The sequence below is a fragment of the Haliotis cracherodii genome, unplaced genomic scaffold (assembly GCF_022045235.1).
Source record: "Haliotis cracherodii isolate W230 unplaced genomic scaffold, xgHalCrac1.p SCAF_7, whole genome shotgun sequence".
NCBI classification, from domain to species: domain Eukaryota; kingdom Metazoa; phylum Mollusca; class Gastropoda; order Lepetellida; family Haliotidae; genus Haliotis; species Haliotis cracherodii.
In genome coordinates, this window is record NW_027266330.1 from 23,491,863 (window position 1) to 23,510,597 (window position 18,735).

The 18,735-nt window shown below is 41.0% G+C and overlaps 1 protein-coding gene across 1 annotated transcript; it reads right to left on the reverse strand.

The window, feature by feature from the left end:
• Nucleotides 1–393: 393 nt before the first annotated feature.
• Nucleotides 394–15,876, reverse strand: LOC139448751 (zinc finger protein 836-like). The gene is made up of 5 exons (XM_071230287.1): nt 15,825–15,876; nt 11,445–11,672; nt 7,937–7,951; nt 1,648–1,884; nt 394–869 (listed from the first exon to the last, which is right to left on the reverse strand). The coding sequence occupies exons 1-5, from the start codon at nt 15,874–15,876 to the stop codon at nt 394–396; spliced, it is 1,008 nt and encodes a 335-aa protein (XP_071086388.1).
• Between the last annotated feature and the right edge of the window lie 2,859 nt (nt 15,877–18,735).

The following is an 18,735-nucleotide window of genomic DNA, read 5'->3' on the forward strand; positions in this document are numbered from 1 at the left end:
TAATCAGTGTTTCTGTAAGCTAGAGATAATGAGGCACTCCTTTTAAAAAGATGAAATTCTCTTGGGCAAAATGTTCACTGTCACGTCAGGAGCAAGATGTCTTCCAGTGTATAAGGCTTAACATGATACTTTTCAAAGATCTGAATATATCCTTATGTGAAAACCACAAAAGAAATTCCAAAATGACAATATTCCTATGAAATTATTTGATGAAGTTCAAGCATCCCCAAAACACCATTTGTTTCAGTTCAGAGAATCCCCATCATCAAGTGATATAGTTCAAGAAAACAATGAATTACACGATTCTCTGTTCAGATTAGGAGCATCCTAAAAAGATCACACATTTCAGTTCAAAGTATGGTATGATTTTCTGTACAGAGTTTTTTATGCATCTCAAGTCATGGACAAACTATACATTGAGCAGTTCTTCTGATGCTTCAACAAATCTCCCTTGTACTTATACAGTCTTCCACACACACAGGGATGGGTGATGTTCTCATGGGCGGCCTGCTTGTGTCTCCTCACCCTCCAGTTGTCAGGAAACTCTTTCCCACAGATATCACAAAAACAACATTTGGACTTAGATACCTCGGAAGTTCTATAACTAAAGGCTGAAGGGCCTCCTGAACCAGCCAGACCTCCTGCTCTGGACAGTGGATGGGCCAGTGTGTGTCCTGCTGTCCCATGGGAGGAGACAGGCTGCCCAGTCATTCCCTCTGTGGACAGGGCTCTATTGATGAACATCTGGAAGGAGGGGTAAGAAGCTGATCCTGAGTTGTGGCTTGTTCCAGAAGCCAGATTCAAATGCCTGTTGCTACCACAAGTCATGCTTGTGGACAAACTTGTGTGCAGGAGATGATCTTTATCATCTGAAAATAACAAGAGTCAATAACTAGAACTGTTAAGTGATGACTCGATATCATCAACAGTCTTGAATTGATGAAGTCATTTCAAACAAAGGTACATATATGGTCACAGTTTTGTATATATCTCCTGTAGCACCAAAGTCGCTATATGAGGTCTCTTCATACACTCCGGGGTATAAGCAAATGCCTTTATCATTAATCACAAAACATGCATGTGAAAGTCTTTTCCACATATGAACACAATCACTTATCATTATTTCAATCATGAAAGCAGTTTCTGGAGTTTCAGCAGACTCGCAATGTCCCTATCAATCTTGCAACCGACACTGTAGATGGGTTCGCAAAACTTAAATTTTGATTTATCTGAGGTAGATCACACTATCCTCGAAACTTCAATCATGAGAAGGAATATAGGTCAGCCTTTCATAGAACATAGAACCCCAAACTTGCACAGTAAACAGATACGTCATTCCTTGATAACGAAAGCCTGAAGGGTGGCTTCTTCAAGCCTAATACAACAAATGGATCTCAATTCCTGGGACCAAAATGATAACTCTCAATTAGGTATCATTCTTGCTGCAGATGTCACGTGTATCAGTATCTTGCCACAAACACTGTAAACACATTCACCTCAGTCCAATGAGCAAGCTCCTGACTTGATGCATCTTATCAGGGTGTTATTTCAAGCATGAGAACAAGTACGGATCACAGTTCTTCTGGTGTTTCTGCAAACTTGCTATGTATCGATACACCTTCCCACACACACAAGGGAAGGATGCACCCTCATGATTGGCCTGTTTATGTCTCTTCACTCCCCAGATCTCTGTAAACTCCTTGCCACAAATATCACACGAGAACTGGCGATCCAGCATGCTGACACTCCTTCTGCCTCTACTGGAGAAAGGAAACACATGTTCTGCTGGTGCCCATGATTGCCCCGAACTGTTGCCTCCTCCATCAATACCTTGAACTGAACTTCCTGTGAAGGAATGACCAAAGCTGACAGACCCCGCAATCTCTGAAATCAACAAAATTGCAGTTCCAGTTCAGTAAGCGATCAATTGGAAATATCCCGAGGGACAGTGTAGTCAGCACTACATATAAGATGATGTCCACTGAAGCTTAATTAAAACAAGTTGCGAGAAAGCTCAAGAGGGATACAATTTGAAACTGGTGCTTTTTAATAACATGAGATTAATGGCCTTGAGGTGAGGTGAAATGGGGTTTATAGTTGCATCCAAGATTATTAAACTTATACATCGACGTGCATGCTCCTGTGTGTGTGGCTGCTTGTACTAGTCTGGACTGATGCCGATTTATAGTGCTAACTCACTGAGATACCATGCCGCAGTTTAACATGAATACCCCACTCGGACACAATATACGGACTCCAAGCCGACCAGTCCTTGTTTTAGCCCCTTATTGCCTAGCACCAGACAGGGTCACAACAAGTAGCATCTTTTAACCATCTTTTAGGTATAACACGGACAGGGTGTGTGAACCCCAGACCTTCCGCTCTTCTGGCGGACACTATACCACTAGAGCAGTCTATTGGCCTTGAACCAGGCATAAATTAAATGTTTTATATTGAAAGTCACCTGCCTTCAAATAGTCTCATTTGACTCATTTTGCTGACTGACACTTATCCTAATAACTGTTCTGAATCTACCTACAAATACACATTCATTGTCTACCAACTGAATGTTTTCCAACATGGAGGACGATTTTGTGTTTGACAAGTGGAAACATTGCTGCACATATGTAACCGGCTCCTTCATACTGTGGATCGATGCTCATGATGTCAATCACTGAATTGTCTGGTCCAGACTAAATTATTTTACAGACCACCGTCATATACCTGGAAAATTGCTGAGTGCAACGTTAAACCACAAACAAACAAACATATACTGTAAATCGTGAAATTAATGCGTCTCCAAAAGAATGCGACCATTGGCCCCTAGCCAAAAATGCGACCCAATATGAATGTGACACCCCCCTCATCTCAAGAAAATGTCCTCTGTCAGGTTTACAGTAGAATCCTCACCTTAATCCAACCTTGCATTAATCCAATCACACACCAAAAAGCACTGCTTATTAGCGCTGAGTTGAGTACTTCCGCTAAAACTATACATAGTGTTTTCCTTAGAACAACCGATACTTTTGGTGTTTATTCTGTTGACTGGCATGAAGGAAGCTCAAAGGAAGAAAATGCGGAGAAAGTGTCAGCAAACTTAAAGACACGTGACAAAGGAAAGGCTGTCGATCTAAAAATTAGTGTGATGAAGCCTATCCATGCGCGCTGGTTCGTGTAGGCCTTTGACGCAGTCGCAAAGAACAAAGACACCGTGTTGCGTGGGTGGCGTCTGTCTAGACTTGCAGGTGAGTTCAGTGATGACATAAGTGAGTAGAACTCTTGTCTTGACCCCAGCAGTGACAATTCACAGGATGTAATTAGTGTTTGAATGACATTGTTTATAATCTTGTTACAAGTGCTGCTCAATAAAGAGCGATGTGGAATACATAGTTGTTTGTCTAGGTTGGTATTTCTGCTATCCAAAATGTCATATTGTTGATATTTGATCTGATTTCAAAAGGCGTTATGCTAGTCATGTGGAGGATATGTCTGATGTCTGAGACAATTCCCTATTTGTTCCCATGTTTGTTCAGTTGAACACTTGACTTTCCTTTGCATGTGTTTGTGATAGGTGCCACCAGTGGGGCAGGATCTACTCAACTTTTTGTGAACACCTGGTATCATCACTTTTTTGTATAGTGATTCATAAACACATGCTCGTGATATAGTCGGAGTCATGCAACTAGGATTTTAACAACGATTTCTTATAATTATGGAAAGGATTTAATCGCTTTCACTCACTCAGGTTATGGAAGAATGATGCAATGGCAAAGGCCAGAACAATTGATGTACAGAAAAATAAATAAAAGCAGATATGCTGTTTGAAGATGCGAATGTTTGATCATCTTTTCTTCAGTTTGTTTCAGGGATGGTGGGGTAGCCTTGTGGTTAAAGCGTTCGCCCATCACACGGAAGGCCCAGGTTCGATTCCCCACATGAGTACAATGTGTGAAGCCCATTTGTGGTTTACCCATCCATAATATTGCTGGAAGTGTTTAATGCGGCTGAAAACTATACTCACTCACTCAGTCTGTTCTACTTTTATTTCAAGGGGTTCTTTCGTTGAAGTAAAACCACAAATGCTTTCGTTGTTACTTCTGGTTACATCTAGTTACATGTAACTTTGCATACACATTTCCTGGATAAAGCTTCCTTTGGTTCTGCCAGCAAACAAACTGAACTGCCTTGTGCATCACACAGTCCTACTCATGTACAAAAAGAAAACATTCTTGTTTTCCATTTTCTAAATAAAAATATTTGAAAAAAAAACCCAAAACATATTAACATTACAAGTATCAAAAACAATAAGTCAAACTCGTACTTGGGAGAGTTTATTTTCAAATTAAGTACAAAACTCTGTAATGCATTCAAGTTAAAAACGTAGGGATCCATCTTCTTCATCTCGGAGAAGATGTCAGTGTTGAGTATTCATTAAAGTACTTGACCCTTCTTATGAGAGAAAAATGAAATGCACCAACAGCTGATTGACTCAGAAGTCAGTGTAGAACTCAAGGCAAATAAGACACAAATCAACTGTTGGAATGAAAGAATTGATGGCACAAGCTTAACATCAGACAGGTCATTAAGACACGAATGTATATTCAGCATCGTTATTGAAGGGTCACCTCCGTATGTTGGGTGTCAACACAAACCTATCCCAACAAGCGTCAATAGGTCTGACTATGCTTGTCGTAAGAGGCGACTGACGGGATCGGGTGGTCAGGCTCTCTGGCTTGGTTGATGCATGTCATCGATCCCAATTGCGTGGATCGATGCTCATGATGTCAATCACTGGATTGTCTGGTCCAGACTCGATTATTTTACAGACCGCCGTCATATAGCTTGAATATTGCTGAGTGTTGCGTTAAACAACAAACCAACCAATCAACATACAATACATGACAACTAACAGTCAATGTGGGTATAACATGGTTCATTCTAGATAAAACTGAAATTGCACTCTAAAGTTGAAAATGCTAATGATCTCATACTTTTATCTCTTATTATCTACATGACCCCTCAATAATGATGCTGAGTATAATCAAATCATTTGTCATGGACAGAGTTCTGTCAATGAATGAACATGTAAAACTGCGTCATGAGCGATGTTGATAAATTCCATTATATTTTTCTTTGTCCTTTTTTTAAACACCAACGAAAAAGATATGTTCCAATTTCATATGCTAAAAACCCAAATATGTTTTAATTTAATGAATTTTTAATTGTAAAAAAATAAGTTATAACAAAACTGTACATTCTGTAACATCACTAGGAAAATTGTAAAATCTTCCATGTAAATCGCCCTCCATCTTATGTAAATACTGTTTGTAAATTTGTACATCATATGCCGAGTATCCTGGCCCGAGAGTAAACAAAGTTCTGTTGTCCGTTGTTGGTCTGCAAATGTAACTGTGTCATGAAACTATTGCGAGTGTGAGTTGATTGCAGTTTTTGCTGTACTTTCCTGTTTGCAAAACTTTCCCGATTTACAGTATTCCACTGCCCATCACTGCCCCAACATAAACATGGCCCAAGGTGAAACCTGACGCAGGTTCCTAGTCCATGTCAGCTATACTCAAAACTACAGCTGGTCTGTAGACTCATATACACCGCCCGGGTGAGGAGCTGGGTTAGAAATGTCTTCAGCAACCCATGCTTGTTGTAACTGACGAGACTGTGAGTTCAGACTCCCTGACCTGCATGTCATCGTATCCCAACTGCCTAGATCGATGCTCATGTCAATCACCGGATTGTATGGTTCAGACTTGATTATATTCATATACGAACTGCCGTCACATAGCAGGAATATAGCTGAGAGTGGCGTTTAACAACAAACAAACAAACAAACAAACAAACAAACAAACATCACATTCACTCAGTGTCTTTTTTTAAACACCAATAAATTCCCCTCCACACTTCAATATTAAGGCCGCTTTGTTCATGCTGTGCTTTGTCCTGTCAACCCTCTGTCAATACACTTTTTTCATGAATACAAAAATATGGGTTACAATCAATCATCAATCCCAAAGTGAGTGAGTGAGTGAGTGAGTATGGTTTTACGCCGCTTTTAGCAATATTCCAGCAATATCACGGCGGGGGGCACCAGAAATGGGCTTCACACATTGTACCCACGTCGGGAATCGAACCCGGGTTTCGGCGTGACGAGTGAACGCTTTAACCACTAGGCTACCCGACCGCCCCTCAATCCCAGAGCAACACTCTTTTAAGTTCATGAATACATGAGTGCTCTATATGGAACAAAAAAGTTATGGATCATGAAGTTTGTTTTTGATATTTGTATGAAATTGTGTGCTAAGTCTTCACTACTAAAATACATCCCCAAATTATTCATGATCCCTAACTATTTTTGTTCAGTATATTTGAGCGAGTTAATATTTAAAATCACTTCAGACCTTTATGGGTAATAATGTAGCTGGATCATGAAATATGAAACAGACATTAAAATAACAAGTAACCAATCACAGATTTGATCCTTTAATAAATGGTTTACTTCTTGCCCAGAATCTCTCTACCTTCTGTAGTTCTTTAGGAAAGTAGGATTGTTCATGAACTAGGATATGCACCTACTTCAATTTGAGGAAATCTAGCTGTAGATTAGATACCTCTTATTTTAACTGGGGGCTGTGTACTTAATGTTGAGAGTCTCGATACTGAAAATATGCATAACTGTCCAGTTAAATATAACTCATTGGATGCCATCCAGTTATATTCAATTAGTTACATTGATTAATCAACTAATATTTAGCTTTAGATTAAAAAGGGAGATGTCATGATGTCATGAAATACTACCAATCATTGACATCCTTTCTATACTCACAGACAAAAGAAGCGTGAACACCATATCTGTTGGTTATATATGAAAGATTACTCAAATTCTCTTATTTTAATTAGGGGTTGAGTACTTAACTTTGTGTGTTCTGACGTATGCTACTCGTGCCATGACACATTAGCTATAGTAATATGACAGAATCAGGTAGGAGTTATCGGCAGCCATTGTTATATGCATCAATACCGGTATGTAGAATATCTATAGATTGTTGTAGTCACATGGATGTATTTAAACTGTTGTTCACTAAAGAATACATTACAAAAAAGGATAATTAATCAGATACCTTGTTGGTAATTTCTTGATAATGCATGACAGCTACACTTACTGACCAAAATATCATCAGTTATTATATTTTCATCAAATCTAAAAGAAAGACGTGATTTGACCAATTCTAACTCGGATCTTCATGGGTATCAATTTGTTGAAGACATCTGTGCATATGAACTGTCGACAGATGGACTCACCATATGCATGAATGTGTGATAGGAGTATGTACAAGTGAGTGAGTGAGTGAGTGAGTTGGGTTTAACGCCGCTTTTAACAGTATTCCAGTTATATCACGGCGTGTCAGCTTAATGTGGGAGGAAAGCCCCAAGTGATGCAGGTCTCAGACGTTTACCACTTCGGTGAAACCAATGAGCACGGGTTTGGTGCTGACAAACCTAGAAACGTAATCGGGGCGAACCAGGATTTGAACCAACAATCATAGGTTTCTGGCGTGCCCAAGGGACGCAACTCTGCACAGCGAATCGCAGCGCCTTAGACAAAAGGGCCACCCGTGCCTCCAGGAGTATGTACAAACAGAGAGTACTGACAGACTTTATAAGTCTTATATATGGTATATATATACACTACATGATATATAGTATAAACACTATATGGTATATTTCATCAAGTTAAGAAAGATGTCCTGAGGGTATCTGGCAGTGGGGTAGCCTAGTGGTTAAAGCATTTGCTAGTGACACATAATACCCGGGTTCAATTCCAGACATGGGTACAATGTGGGAAGCCCATTTCTGGTGTCCCCTGCCATGATATTGCTGCAATGTTGCTAAAAGCAGCATAAAACAAAGAACACTCACTTACTCTGAAGGTTACTACCTGGAGACAAAAAGAGCCATGTGACGTTGGTGTTTAGTCGTGAGGTTGGCAGGTATGACAATCAGATAATTAATCTATTATGGCCTATAGAAATGGGAAAATCACAACCACTCTTGACACAATTGGTTACCAAACAAAATAACTCCTTAACTTCACTTGATTTAATCAGTTTATCCATAACTTAACTAACAAAAGATCTAAAATGAAGCAGCTCCAGTCAAGAACATCAGAACCATAAAAGATGAAGGCAGTGAACAGCAACGAAAACTACAATGTCATTCACTTGATCAAGACTGAACTGCCTTTTTCAGTTGATATTCTACCCATTCTGAAGAAACTGAAAGAGTAGATGAAGATTTGTCAACTCAGAAATTAACAAAATGTATTAAGTCCAGATGACCTGATGAAATTAAGTGAGTGAGTATGGTTTTACGCCACTTTTAGCAATATTCCAGCAATATCACGGTGGGGGACACCAGAAAGGGGCTTCACACATTGAACCCATGTCGGGATTCGAAACCCAGGTCTTCGGCGTGACGAGCAAACGCTTTAACCACTAGGCTATCCGACCCCCCCCACCCCCGACCCCCAATGAAATTAAGAATGTGAATGATCCTCAAGGTTGTCAGTTGAACTTTAGAGAGGAGGTGTCAAATGAACATGAAGTGAAAGTTGTTCACCTGAAATCACAGCAACAGGTAATAATCAACCGCTGAGTAACTACCCCGTGAACCATCTAAATGCAAGAAATACCAGATGGAATAAAACAAACCCATTGGGCTACCTCATAGTGAAACAATAAAGAAGCAGCAAAAAACAAATTTGACGACAGCAAGCGAGAAAAAGACCATGTGCAGCATGCAGACAACTGAGGTCATGACATGTAACATTGAACACACTTTCATCACCTGCCCCAATGGCTCAGTGGGAAAATAGTGGGCAACAATAGCAAACCCAATATGTGAGATTGCATATCGTTTCAGGTCATGTTGAAAGTTGTGACTTTTAAAATATTAATATTACATGCACGTTAATAAGAAGTTTACAAATAAAAAAAAGTGTTAAAAAGCATTACATCACCAATATTTGTCAATAATACCCCACTCAGACACAGTATACCAACTCCGAGATGACCAGTCCTTGTTATAGTCAGGGTAACAACAAGTACCATCTTTTAATTTCTTTTGGCATGATGCAGATGGGGATTGAACCACTGACCTTCCGCTGGGCAGGTGCTCTATCAACTGGACCATGGAGGAGGCCCCTATCAAAGGGTGATGGTATTCTGGAAGGTTCCAGAAAATTAAACCAATTTCCAATCTGACAAAATTACCAGAGAGGGGGGTTTTCACTGAAATTACATCAAGTCCCAATTATCCTTGGTCCAATTTAATTGTACAAAATCAGCTAAAGGCCAAGGACACTGGACACACAGCAATCATTGACAGTTCTAAGAACAAGGGTACAATGCAGCAAGGACTAAAACAAGGTGTGTACGACAAGTAAAGACGTCCTAGCAGATATCAATAGGCAGCAAAGGTGTTCATCTTGTTATTCATGCACTGGTTCCATTACTAAAGGCCAGAACTATCGTAAAAGGGCATCTCCATTGGCTGCAAGTGTGACATTATTTACGAGAGACCCTATGGTGAAAATATGCATAACTGTCCAGTTAAATATAACTCATTGGATGCCATCCAGTTATATGCAATTAGTTACACTTGATTAATCATCTAATGTTTAGCTTTGGCTTTAAAAGGGGAGATGTCAAGATGTCAGGAAATACCAATCATTGATGTCCTATCTGCACTCACAGACAAAAGAAACGTGAACACCATATATGTTGGTTAATATATGAAGAATTGCTCATTTTCAAGAGATAATAGACTGGTTCAATGCACAAATGAACAAACTGGTATATGGTGTGAACTTACACAGTGAGTTCTTTTGGCAGTGAGTATATATCCACTACATGAGTGAGTGAGTGAGTGAGTGAGTGAGTGAGTTGGGTTGGGTTTAACGCCGCTTTTAACACTATTCCAGTTATATCGCGGCGTGTCAGATTAATGTGGGAGGAAAGCCCGAAGTGATGCAGGTCTCAGACGTTTACCACTTCGGTGAAACCCACGAGTACGGGTATGGTGCTGACAAACCTAGAAACATAATCGGGGTGGACCGGGAATCGAACCCACTATCATAAGTTTCTGGCGTGCCCAAGGGAAGCAACTCTGCACAGCGACTGGGCCACCCCTGCCCCCTCCACTACATGAAAAATCCCCCAATCCAAAGCAGGCTTCATCACAAGCTCAGTACTGTACTTCAGTTTTGCTGAAGAAAATTCACAAGCTTCCGAGATCTAGCGATGTTCCTTCCATGAGAAATCACAGAAATATTGGTCTGTGGTAGTGCTTGTGAGGACACATCTCAAGTCTTGACCTACTCAATTCATGAAACATAAAAACTGATTTGTTCTGTCTCTTCAGGTAAAGGCCTACTTTGGAGCCATGATGGAGCCATTTTATTTAGCCTTGATTTTTGTCATGACAGTACTGTGATGGATCTGAACTAGAGCCAAGACAACCATGGTACTAGCTGTATAAGAACAGGATCTCTGACAGATCATCTTCAGCCGTGACAAATCTACGGCAGGGTTGTAATAGACCCATGGTATGAGCTCTCACAGAACTTGAATAAAAGTGACAAAACCATTTGTATAAAAATAAGAAACCGCTGCTAAAAGCCGAGTTCATTACATAATTCTGACCATATATTAAGCATGTGGTTATGAATCATTATCAAATACATCTTCCCGAGGCAAGAGAGTTGACGGACTTTAAAAGTCGAGTTTCCACCCTGGTCGAACTGGGCTGGAATTCCTGGGCTTGATCGTAGCGCCACCTGTGGCTATTATGAGTAATGTCCCTTCCATGCCTCTCCTGTGGACCAATGAGATTCCACCTCTTGTATCACTTGCGGTGGCGTCCAGTCAAAAGATCTGATCGAGAATCAAGATCTATATTGTGATAAAATGAGTCTTACATCGTGAAGTGCATCAAATCACGTGAGCAACTTGATTAAAAACATGAAAAGATTCAGAAAATATCTGTTGACATGAGTTGGCGGTGCACATGCTTTGCAAATCCTGCTATCAACCGAAATCTGCATAACAGTTTACTAACCGGATTTTGATTGGACTATGCATTGACGCGTTAGTCCAGCCAAAATGTAACTCCATAATACCAGCCTAGTTCGGCAAGGGTGGAAACTGAACTCTTATAGTCAGATAACTCCCTTGCCTCGGGAAGATGTATCAAAAAGTGATTCTACGGGGGATTGAATAACGCGATCTCCAGGCCCATCGATGGCTCCCGTAATAAAAAGCAAAGTTACTCCGTCGGTGGAGGTGGATGGGTGAGCTTGAATAAGGCACATGATTTCTGGTGTCTGTGCAAGCCTCTCAAATAGACATAGGTCTTCCCACAAACACACTGACAGGTCCTGTTGTCATGGGCCGCTGCTCGGTGCCTCTGGCAGTCATTGGAGCGGGTGAAGAGCTGACCGCAAACGTCACACTGAAAGTAGATCTTATTTCCCTCAGTAATCTTCCGCGTTCCGTTGTCATCTACATCCTGTTGAGGACCTAACCCGAACACACCTGACACATGCCCCACAGTCTCTAAGTCGTGATCGCTTCTTGACACAGGAGGAAAGCCACCTTGGTCTGCAAGCAAAGAAAAACGACTCATTGGAAAGGTGACTACACGGAGGTAATGGTGATCAAAGAGTGGCTGTCAACAGTTTGTTTGTTTGTTGTTTAACGCTACACTCAACAATATTCCGGCTATATGATGTAGTCTGTAAATAATCGAGTCTGGACCAGACAATCCAGATATTGACATCACAAGCATCAATCCACACAATTGGGATATGATGACATGCATCAACCAAGACAGCGAGCCTGACCACCAGATTCCGTAAATTTTCCTCTTATGACAAGCGAAGTCACTTTTTATGGCAAGCATGGGTTGCTGAAGACCTATTCTGACCTGGATCTTCATGGGTAGGGTGTCAACATGGCTTGCAAGTAATGTTATACAGAAGCAATGTCTTGAAAACCTTAATGGGCTGGCACAGTAGGCAGATTTGATTAGACATGCATTATAAGGATCAGTGTCTGACAAACCTAGAAACATAATCGGGGCGAACCGGGATTCGAACCTACAATCATAGGTTACTGGTGTGCCCAGGGGACGCAACTCTGCACAGCGAATGCAACTGCACAGCGAATCGTGGCGCCTTAGACGACTGTCCCAGCAGTGTAAGGAGCTGCAAGAGTGAGTGAGTGAGTGAGTGAGTGAGTGAGTGAGTGAGTGAGTGAGTGAGTGAGTGAGCGAGCGAGTGAGCGAGTATGGTTTTCCGCCACTTTTAGCAACATTCCAGTAACATCAGGGCAGGGACACTGGAAAATGGGCTTTACACATTGTACCCATGCGGGGAATCAAACCTGCGTCCTCAGCATGACGAGTCAACCACCACCACGCTATAGGAATGCTTAAAGGTTATCCAATGAGCATTCTTCATGTCAGAAAACAAAATCCTATCCTGCTCATGTACTCCATTCAATATACAGTACACAACAGTTATGCTAGAGCGGAATGGGCCTCAAGATTTCGTGGTTAAGGGTTCGTAGAAAGTGAAAAGTTCCGTTGCTCAAACTGCCTACAATATACATAGATATGTTATTCGAGTGAGTGAGTGATTATGGTTTTACACAATATTCCAGCAAAATCACGGCTGTTATTCGAGGATCTCAACTCAAGTATGTGGTTGTGCTCTAAAACAGACAGAGTGAGTGAGTTAGTTTTAACAGTGTTCCGATATATCATGGCGTTAAAAGAGAAAGAGGACTTGCGACTATACTTCATTGGGAAAAATAAAAAAGTTGCAGGAACCAATGGGGTCGGACTCCACCTCACCCTTTGTCCTTGCAACTGTTCATTAATATCCTGATCAGGTACTGTACCTGGTTTGTTTGTTTGTTTGTTGTTTAACGCCGCACTCAGCAATATTCCAACTATATTACGGCGGTCTGTAAATAATCCAGTCTGGGCCAGACAATCCAGTGATTGACATCATGAGCATCGATCCACGCAATCAGGATCAATGACATGCATGAACCAAGTCAGCAAGCCTGACCACCCGATCCTGTTAGTCGCCTCGTACCTGGTAAGAAAATATGTTTCCAGGAAAGGCATGTTAACATTAAGATATCAAATGGAATTAGATACCATCTTTTGACCAATAGGAATCAAGCGTTCTTCAGTGACATATTCAGTAGAATATATGAATGGATGACTGAAAACTACTAATGACACCAGGTGTTCACAAAAACGGTAAGCATGTCCTGCTCTACCTGTAGCACCCGCTACTCTTCCTTCATAACGTTTGGCATGTGATTTATATTCCCTTGAAATCAAAGATATATCATTCATATCTGACACACATCCACTGACACCTGATGTGTGACATGCAAATACAATCATTGGAAAACAGATATTTTCTTTGAACATTTTATTACCAAAACATAATTTTCATTGGGAAATTCACATACTGTGTAATGACATGAAACATAAATGTGTTCAATCTTGACATCAGCAATAAATCAAGTACAAAAGTAATAAACATTGATGGCTGCTCAAATATATAACTCTCTGTCCATTGATGGCTGCTCAAATATATAACTCTCTGTCCATTGATTGCTGCTCAAATATATAACTCTCTGTCCCATTTGTAGACAAACCATTTCTTGAAGACCCAGAATGCACCTCATGTAGCTAGCAGTTACTTGGCCACACCTTTTTAGCCTTGGTTCATAAAATAAACAAACCAAAAACTTATTTGCAAAATTAAAATTAGAACATTACTAGAGCCATATATGTAGGATACAATCAAACAAAACAATTTTGCATGAAAACCTATTTCTTTTGGTTTGGTTTGTTGTTTAACGCCGCACTCAGCAATATTCCAGCTATATGACGGCGGTCTGTAAATAAATGAGTCTCGACCAGACAATCCATGCAATTGGGATTGGTGACATGCATCAATCAAGTCAGCAAGCCTTTGCGGCAGGCATGGGTTGCTTAAGACCTATTCTATCCCAGATCTTCACGGGTCAATTTGTTACGAAACACTCAAACTCTCCGTCTAGAAAATATATCCATACTTGTATATAGTTCAGCTTCCAGTCTATCAAATGGAAAAAGATAAAGTATTGCAATAAATTTGTTTCAACCTATAAACAAAAGTCTCCAATCTCTAAACATAGGAGGGTCATATTCCTGGAATCTGACCAATTCAATAAAGACTGTTAGAAACACTCAGACAAATTTCCATAGAAAAAAAACCCAAATCTAATTGTATCTAAACCCAGCTCTCCAGATTACTTTTTGAGCAATTGAGTTTTTACTCGAAGGTTTCTATTTTAATTGGGTTATTACATTTTTCATTGGGTAACTAATATTTTTTCACTCATCTATTCATCACTCTGTTGGGTTTTTCCCAAAATGAGTAAGCATTTTGAGATTTAAAAAAAATTGAAATAATGTTCAGATATTTAACGGTTCTAAATATAGGTTTGACTCGGAAAGTAAATTAGCTCGTAATTGTGTTTCGGAAATTAGCTCCATTGTACGCATGCTGAAAAAGCTTTATTGGATATTTACGTGTGCTGTTTTCAAACAATTGAGTTTTTCATTAAATGCATGCATTTCTGTACACAAGTTTATTGAAAGCAATTGGGTTTTGAATAGTTTTGGGGGGTATTTTACGCAAAGACGCAGCTTATCTGTAGCCCAGCAAACCAGTATGTCAATACTGATGAAAAGGTTGATGTTAAGTATATCCTTGTCTCCTAAAGCCATCATCTGAACACAGCTTGCAGAATCGGTCTTGTCCAGCCAAGACAGTTGACTAATCTTCAGTGTTCAAACTAATATATGTAACTACAAAACTTTAAAACAAAGTTTGGGTCCCTAAAAGGCCAACAGCCTTTCCCCATTTCTATCCCATATAAAATGCCCGGTGTCCATCTTCTGCCAAAACAGATTCCATAAACCATGAACTATGTCTAATCCAGCACAGCTGAGTGCTGTCACCATCTGAACTTATCCTGCAGCAAGAACTGAAGACCGTCACTGTTTGATCTTATCCTGCAGCGACAACTGACGAGTGTCACCATTTGAGCTTATCCTGCAGCGACAACTGACGAGTGTCACCATTTGAGCTTATCTTGCAGCGACAACTGAAGACTGTCACTGTTTGATCTTATCCTGCAGCGACAACTGACGAGTGTCACCATTTGAGCTTATCTTGCAGCGACAACTGAAGACTGTCACCATCTGAGCTTATCCTGCAGCGACAACTGAAGACCGTCACTGTTTGATCTTATCCTGCAGCGACAACTGACGAGTGTCACTGTTTGATCTTATCCTGCAGTGACAACTGAAGACCGTCATCATTTGATCTTATCCCGCAGCGACAACTGAAGAGTGTCACTGTTTGAACTTATCCTGCAGCGAGAACTGAAGACCGTCAGTGTTTGATCTTATCCCGCAGCGACAACTGAAGACTGTCACCATTTAAACTTATCCTGCAGTGACAACTGAAGACTGTCACTGTTTGAACTTATCCTGCATGTCAGCCGGACCACTACAAGAATCAGTTTTCATATGTCTTCGCATGTTCCTCATGTACCTGTAGGTCTTTCCACAGCCACAAGTGTAACTCATATTGCAATGCACTGACAACATATGGTCCTGCTTGACCCACTGTCTGGTGAAGGACTTGCCGCACACTTCACAACGGTAAATCTGACCTGGGTTCATGGCCGCAAGTTCTGGGACATTGTCCAACAAACTAGGACCCATGCCCGGGACGGGTTGAAAGTGCTGATCTGAAGGTGTTAATGGAGTGAGTGACATTAGCGTCCTGCTGTTTAGATCTGTCTTCCGGGAACCAGATCTATCTGCAAGCCAAGCAAAAGGACACCCTTTAGATGAATTCAGTCAAGTTTGAACACAACACAGCCAATGATAGAGGCAAAAACAGCCAAATCAAGTGTTTTTATTGTTGAGTAGACTGGTGGACATACTTCCCTTATCTCTATCATTCATACGTCTGTTGCATCTAATCTGCTGTACTGTTATGGTGCTGACTGTTGTCATGGCGCTACCATGCATGACTACACGACATGCCAGTGTCCCAGGCGCCTGTCCTAAAAGGCATGATGTCTTCGGAGTTCCTTATTTTTCCAGGGAATGTGATAAATGTTTGTGAATTTGTGCTAGTTGGGCAATATTGGGTGACATATCAAATCCACCAAGACAAAAGTGGGTGAGTGAGTATGGTTTTACGACGCTTTTAGCAATATTCCAGCAATATCATGGCGGGTGACACCAGAAATGGGCTTCACGCATTGTACCCATGTGTAGAATCGAACCCGGGTCTTCGGCGTGACGAGCGAACGCGTTAACCACTAGGCTACCCCACCATCCCACCAAGACAAAAGCTTTTGAATGGACAAAGTTCAGAGAAGCTGAAGATTTCATTTTTTTGTCTTCTATTTTTTCTTTCATATTGCTAAAAGTAAATCATAAAGCATTCAAAAGGGGTATTTGGACTACTTTACAGTGTAAAGTAGGGTTTCTAGGCCTATGGTTCTACCCTAAATTGAAACACAGACAAAAAAACATATTGTATTTCTCCTTTGGCAAGTGACTTAGAAGCCTGCCTCAATTCACTCTGCAGCAAATAGGTACCCAGAAGGACAAGTATGTGGTGTGAATGCAAACAAGCAGCTTGGGCTGACTGGAACACACATTCAGTTGACCAAGGTAAGAAACTTGATGATACCATTTTTTTCAGTTCCATTGATATTTGACAAGACATAACACATTGTCAGTGGCTCATTACAGGCCAGACTTCTTCTCATAACAAAGAAGAGATGGCAATATATCCCTGTTACACACCATTCTGCTCACGTCACATTTTTGCCGCACTGCATCCATCAGATATATGTCTTCGTAAATTTCTCTGATACCGATACACTTTTCCACATGGGCAGGAGTAGACTGCATTTTGATGAACGGATTTCATATGAATTTTTTTGTTACACTGCTGGGTGAACGTTTTCCCACATTCTTCACACTGGTATATATGACCTTGTGCATCACCAGGACCTTGACCCTGACCTTGGCCTGACCTATCAGTCACAGAGGGAAGCGAGAGTTCACCTCCACCTGCTGGCACAACGTGGTGGGGTAGCAGCTCGGGGTGTCTAAACAAGGACTGGGAATAAGTCCAGATCGCTTGTGAAGTGGAATTGGTAGGGAACTGCTGATGTGAGCCAAATGAAAGGTTGTTGTCTGAAACAACAAAAAGAGGGCTTATGACAGAAAAACTGGAAAATTGATTTGGATTGTTTAAGATTTGCAAAAATGAGCCACTTCAAATCATAGTACTGAAATCCATTTGTCTGACACAAAACGTTCCCAAAAATATTTTCATGTCCATATCTATGTTTGAATCTGATCGATTAAGTCACATAGATTGCTGGGGACCAATTCTAACCTGGAATCATCACAGAGAGTGAGTGAGTGAGTTGGGTTTAACACTGCTTTTAACTGTATTACAGTTATATCACGGCGTGTCAGCTTAATGTGGGAGGAAAGCCTGAATTGACGCGGGTCTCAGACATTTACCACTTCGGTGAAACCCACGAGCACGGGTATGGTGCTGACAAACCTAGAAACATAATCGGGGCGAACCAGGATTCAAACCCACAATCATAGATTTCTGGCGTGCCCAAGGGAGGCAACTCTGCACAGCGAATCGCGGCGCCTTAGACGACTGGGCCACCCGTGCCCCCACATCACAGAGAGACCAACATAGGTTGCCAGAGACCAATTCTAGCCTGGAATACCTGCAGATCCAATCAGAGTCGATAAGTTTAACGTTTACATACACGACAACATTTGTAGGAGAACAACAGAGCCTCACTCTGTTTGCGCCATAGATCCAATAGAAACGTCAATGTGATGAATGTGTGTTACTGATAAGAAATGTCATGCATGGTGTCACACTTTCTACAAAAATAGGAGCCAGATTGTTTGGCAATATGTTGAGAAAACAGACATGCAAAAACCTTAAACTCGTATTCACAATTGGGCTCCTGATGAAAATCTTCTAGTTACTTTGTGCATGTATCTGGAGTCTTTCATCAAGTAAAAAAGAAGGGAACATGCATTGTGACTTGCTGCATCTGTAGGTACTTGGGAACAATAAAACTATGTTATGCTGAGTTTAGTCATGGACAGGAAAAAAACAGCATTCCAGTTATATCACGGCTTGTCAGCTTAATGTGGGAGGAAAGCCCGAAGTGATGCAGGTCTCAGAGGTTTACCACTTTGGTGAAACCCACGATCACGGGTATGGTGCTGACAAACCTAGAAACATATTCGGGGCGAACCGGGATTCGAACCCACAATCATAGGTTTCTGGCGTGCCCAAGGGACACAACTCTGCACAGCAACAGTCTTTTAAAGAAAGCTGGTAATCCTCTTGACTGATCTCAAAATGTCGTTTATCCTGATCATACGAGTCTCTTTCAATCTATGGAATCAGTGTCGCTAACATAAGACTTTATACAGCTCCATGCAGGAGGCACTGCGGCAGAGCTGTAACCTTATTCAGCCAAATTAGTAAATCTCACCCAGGAGTCTTTTGCT

Bases quoted from the DNA above. Each gene is read 5' to 3' on its own strand.
- LOC139448751 (XM_071230287.1), bottom strand. From the start codon at position 15,876: ATGGGTCCTAGTTTGTTGGACAATGTCCCAGAACTTGCGGCCATGAAC. The intron at 11,673-15,824 runs GTCAGATTTACC...CTTTGCTTGCAG, and splicing joins ACTTGCGGCCATGAACCCAG to ACCAAGGTGGCTTTCCTCCT. The intron at 870-1,647 runs GTGCATCCTTCC...TGTTATTTTCAG, and splicing joins TAAACAGGCCAATCATGAGG to ATGATAAAGATCATCTCCTG.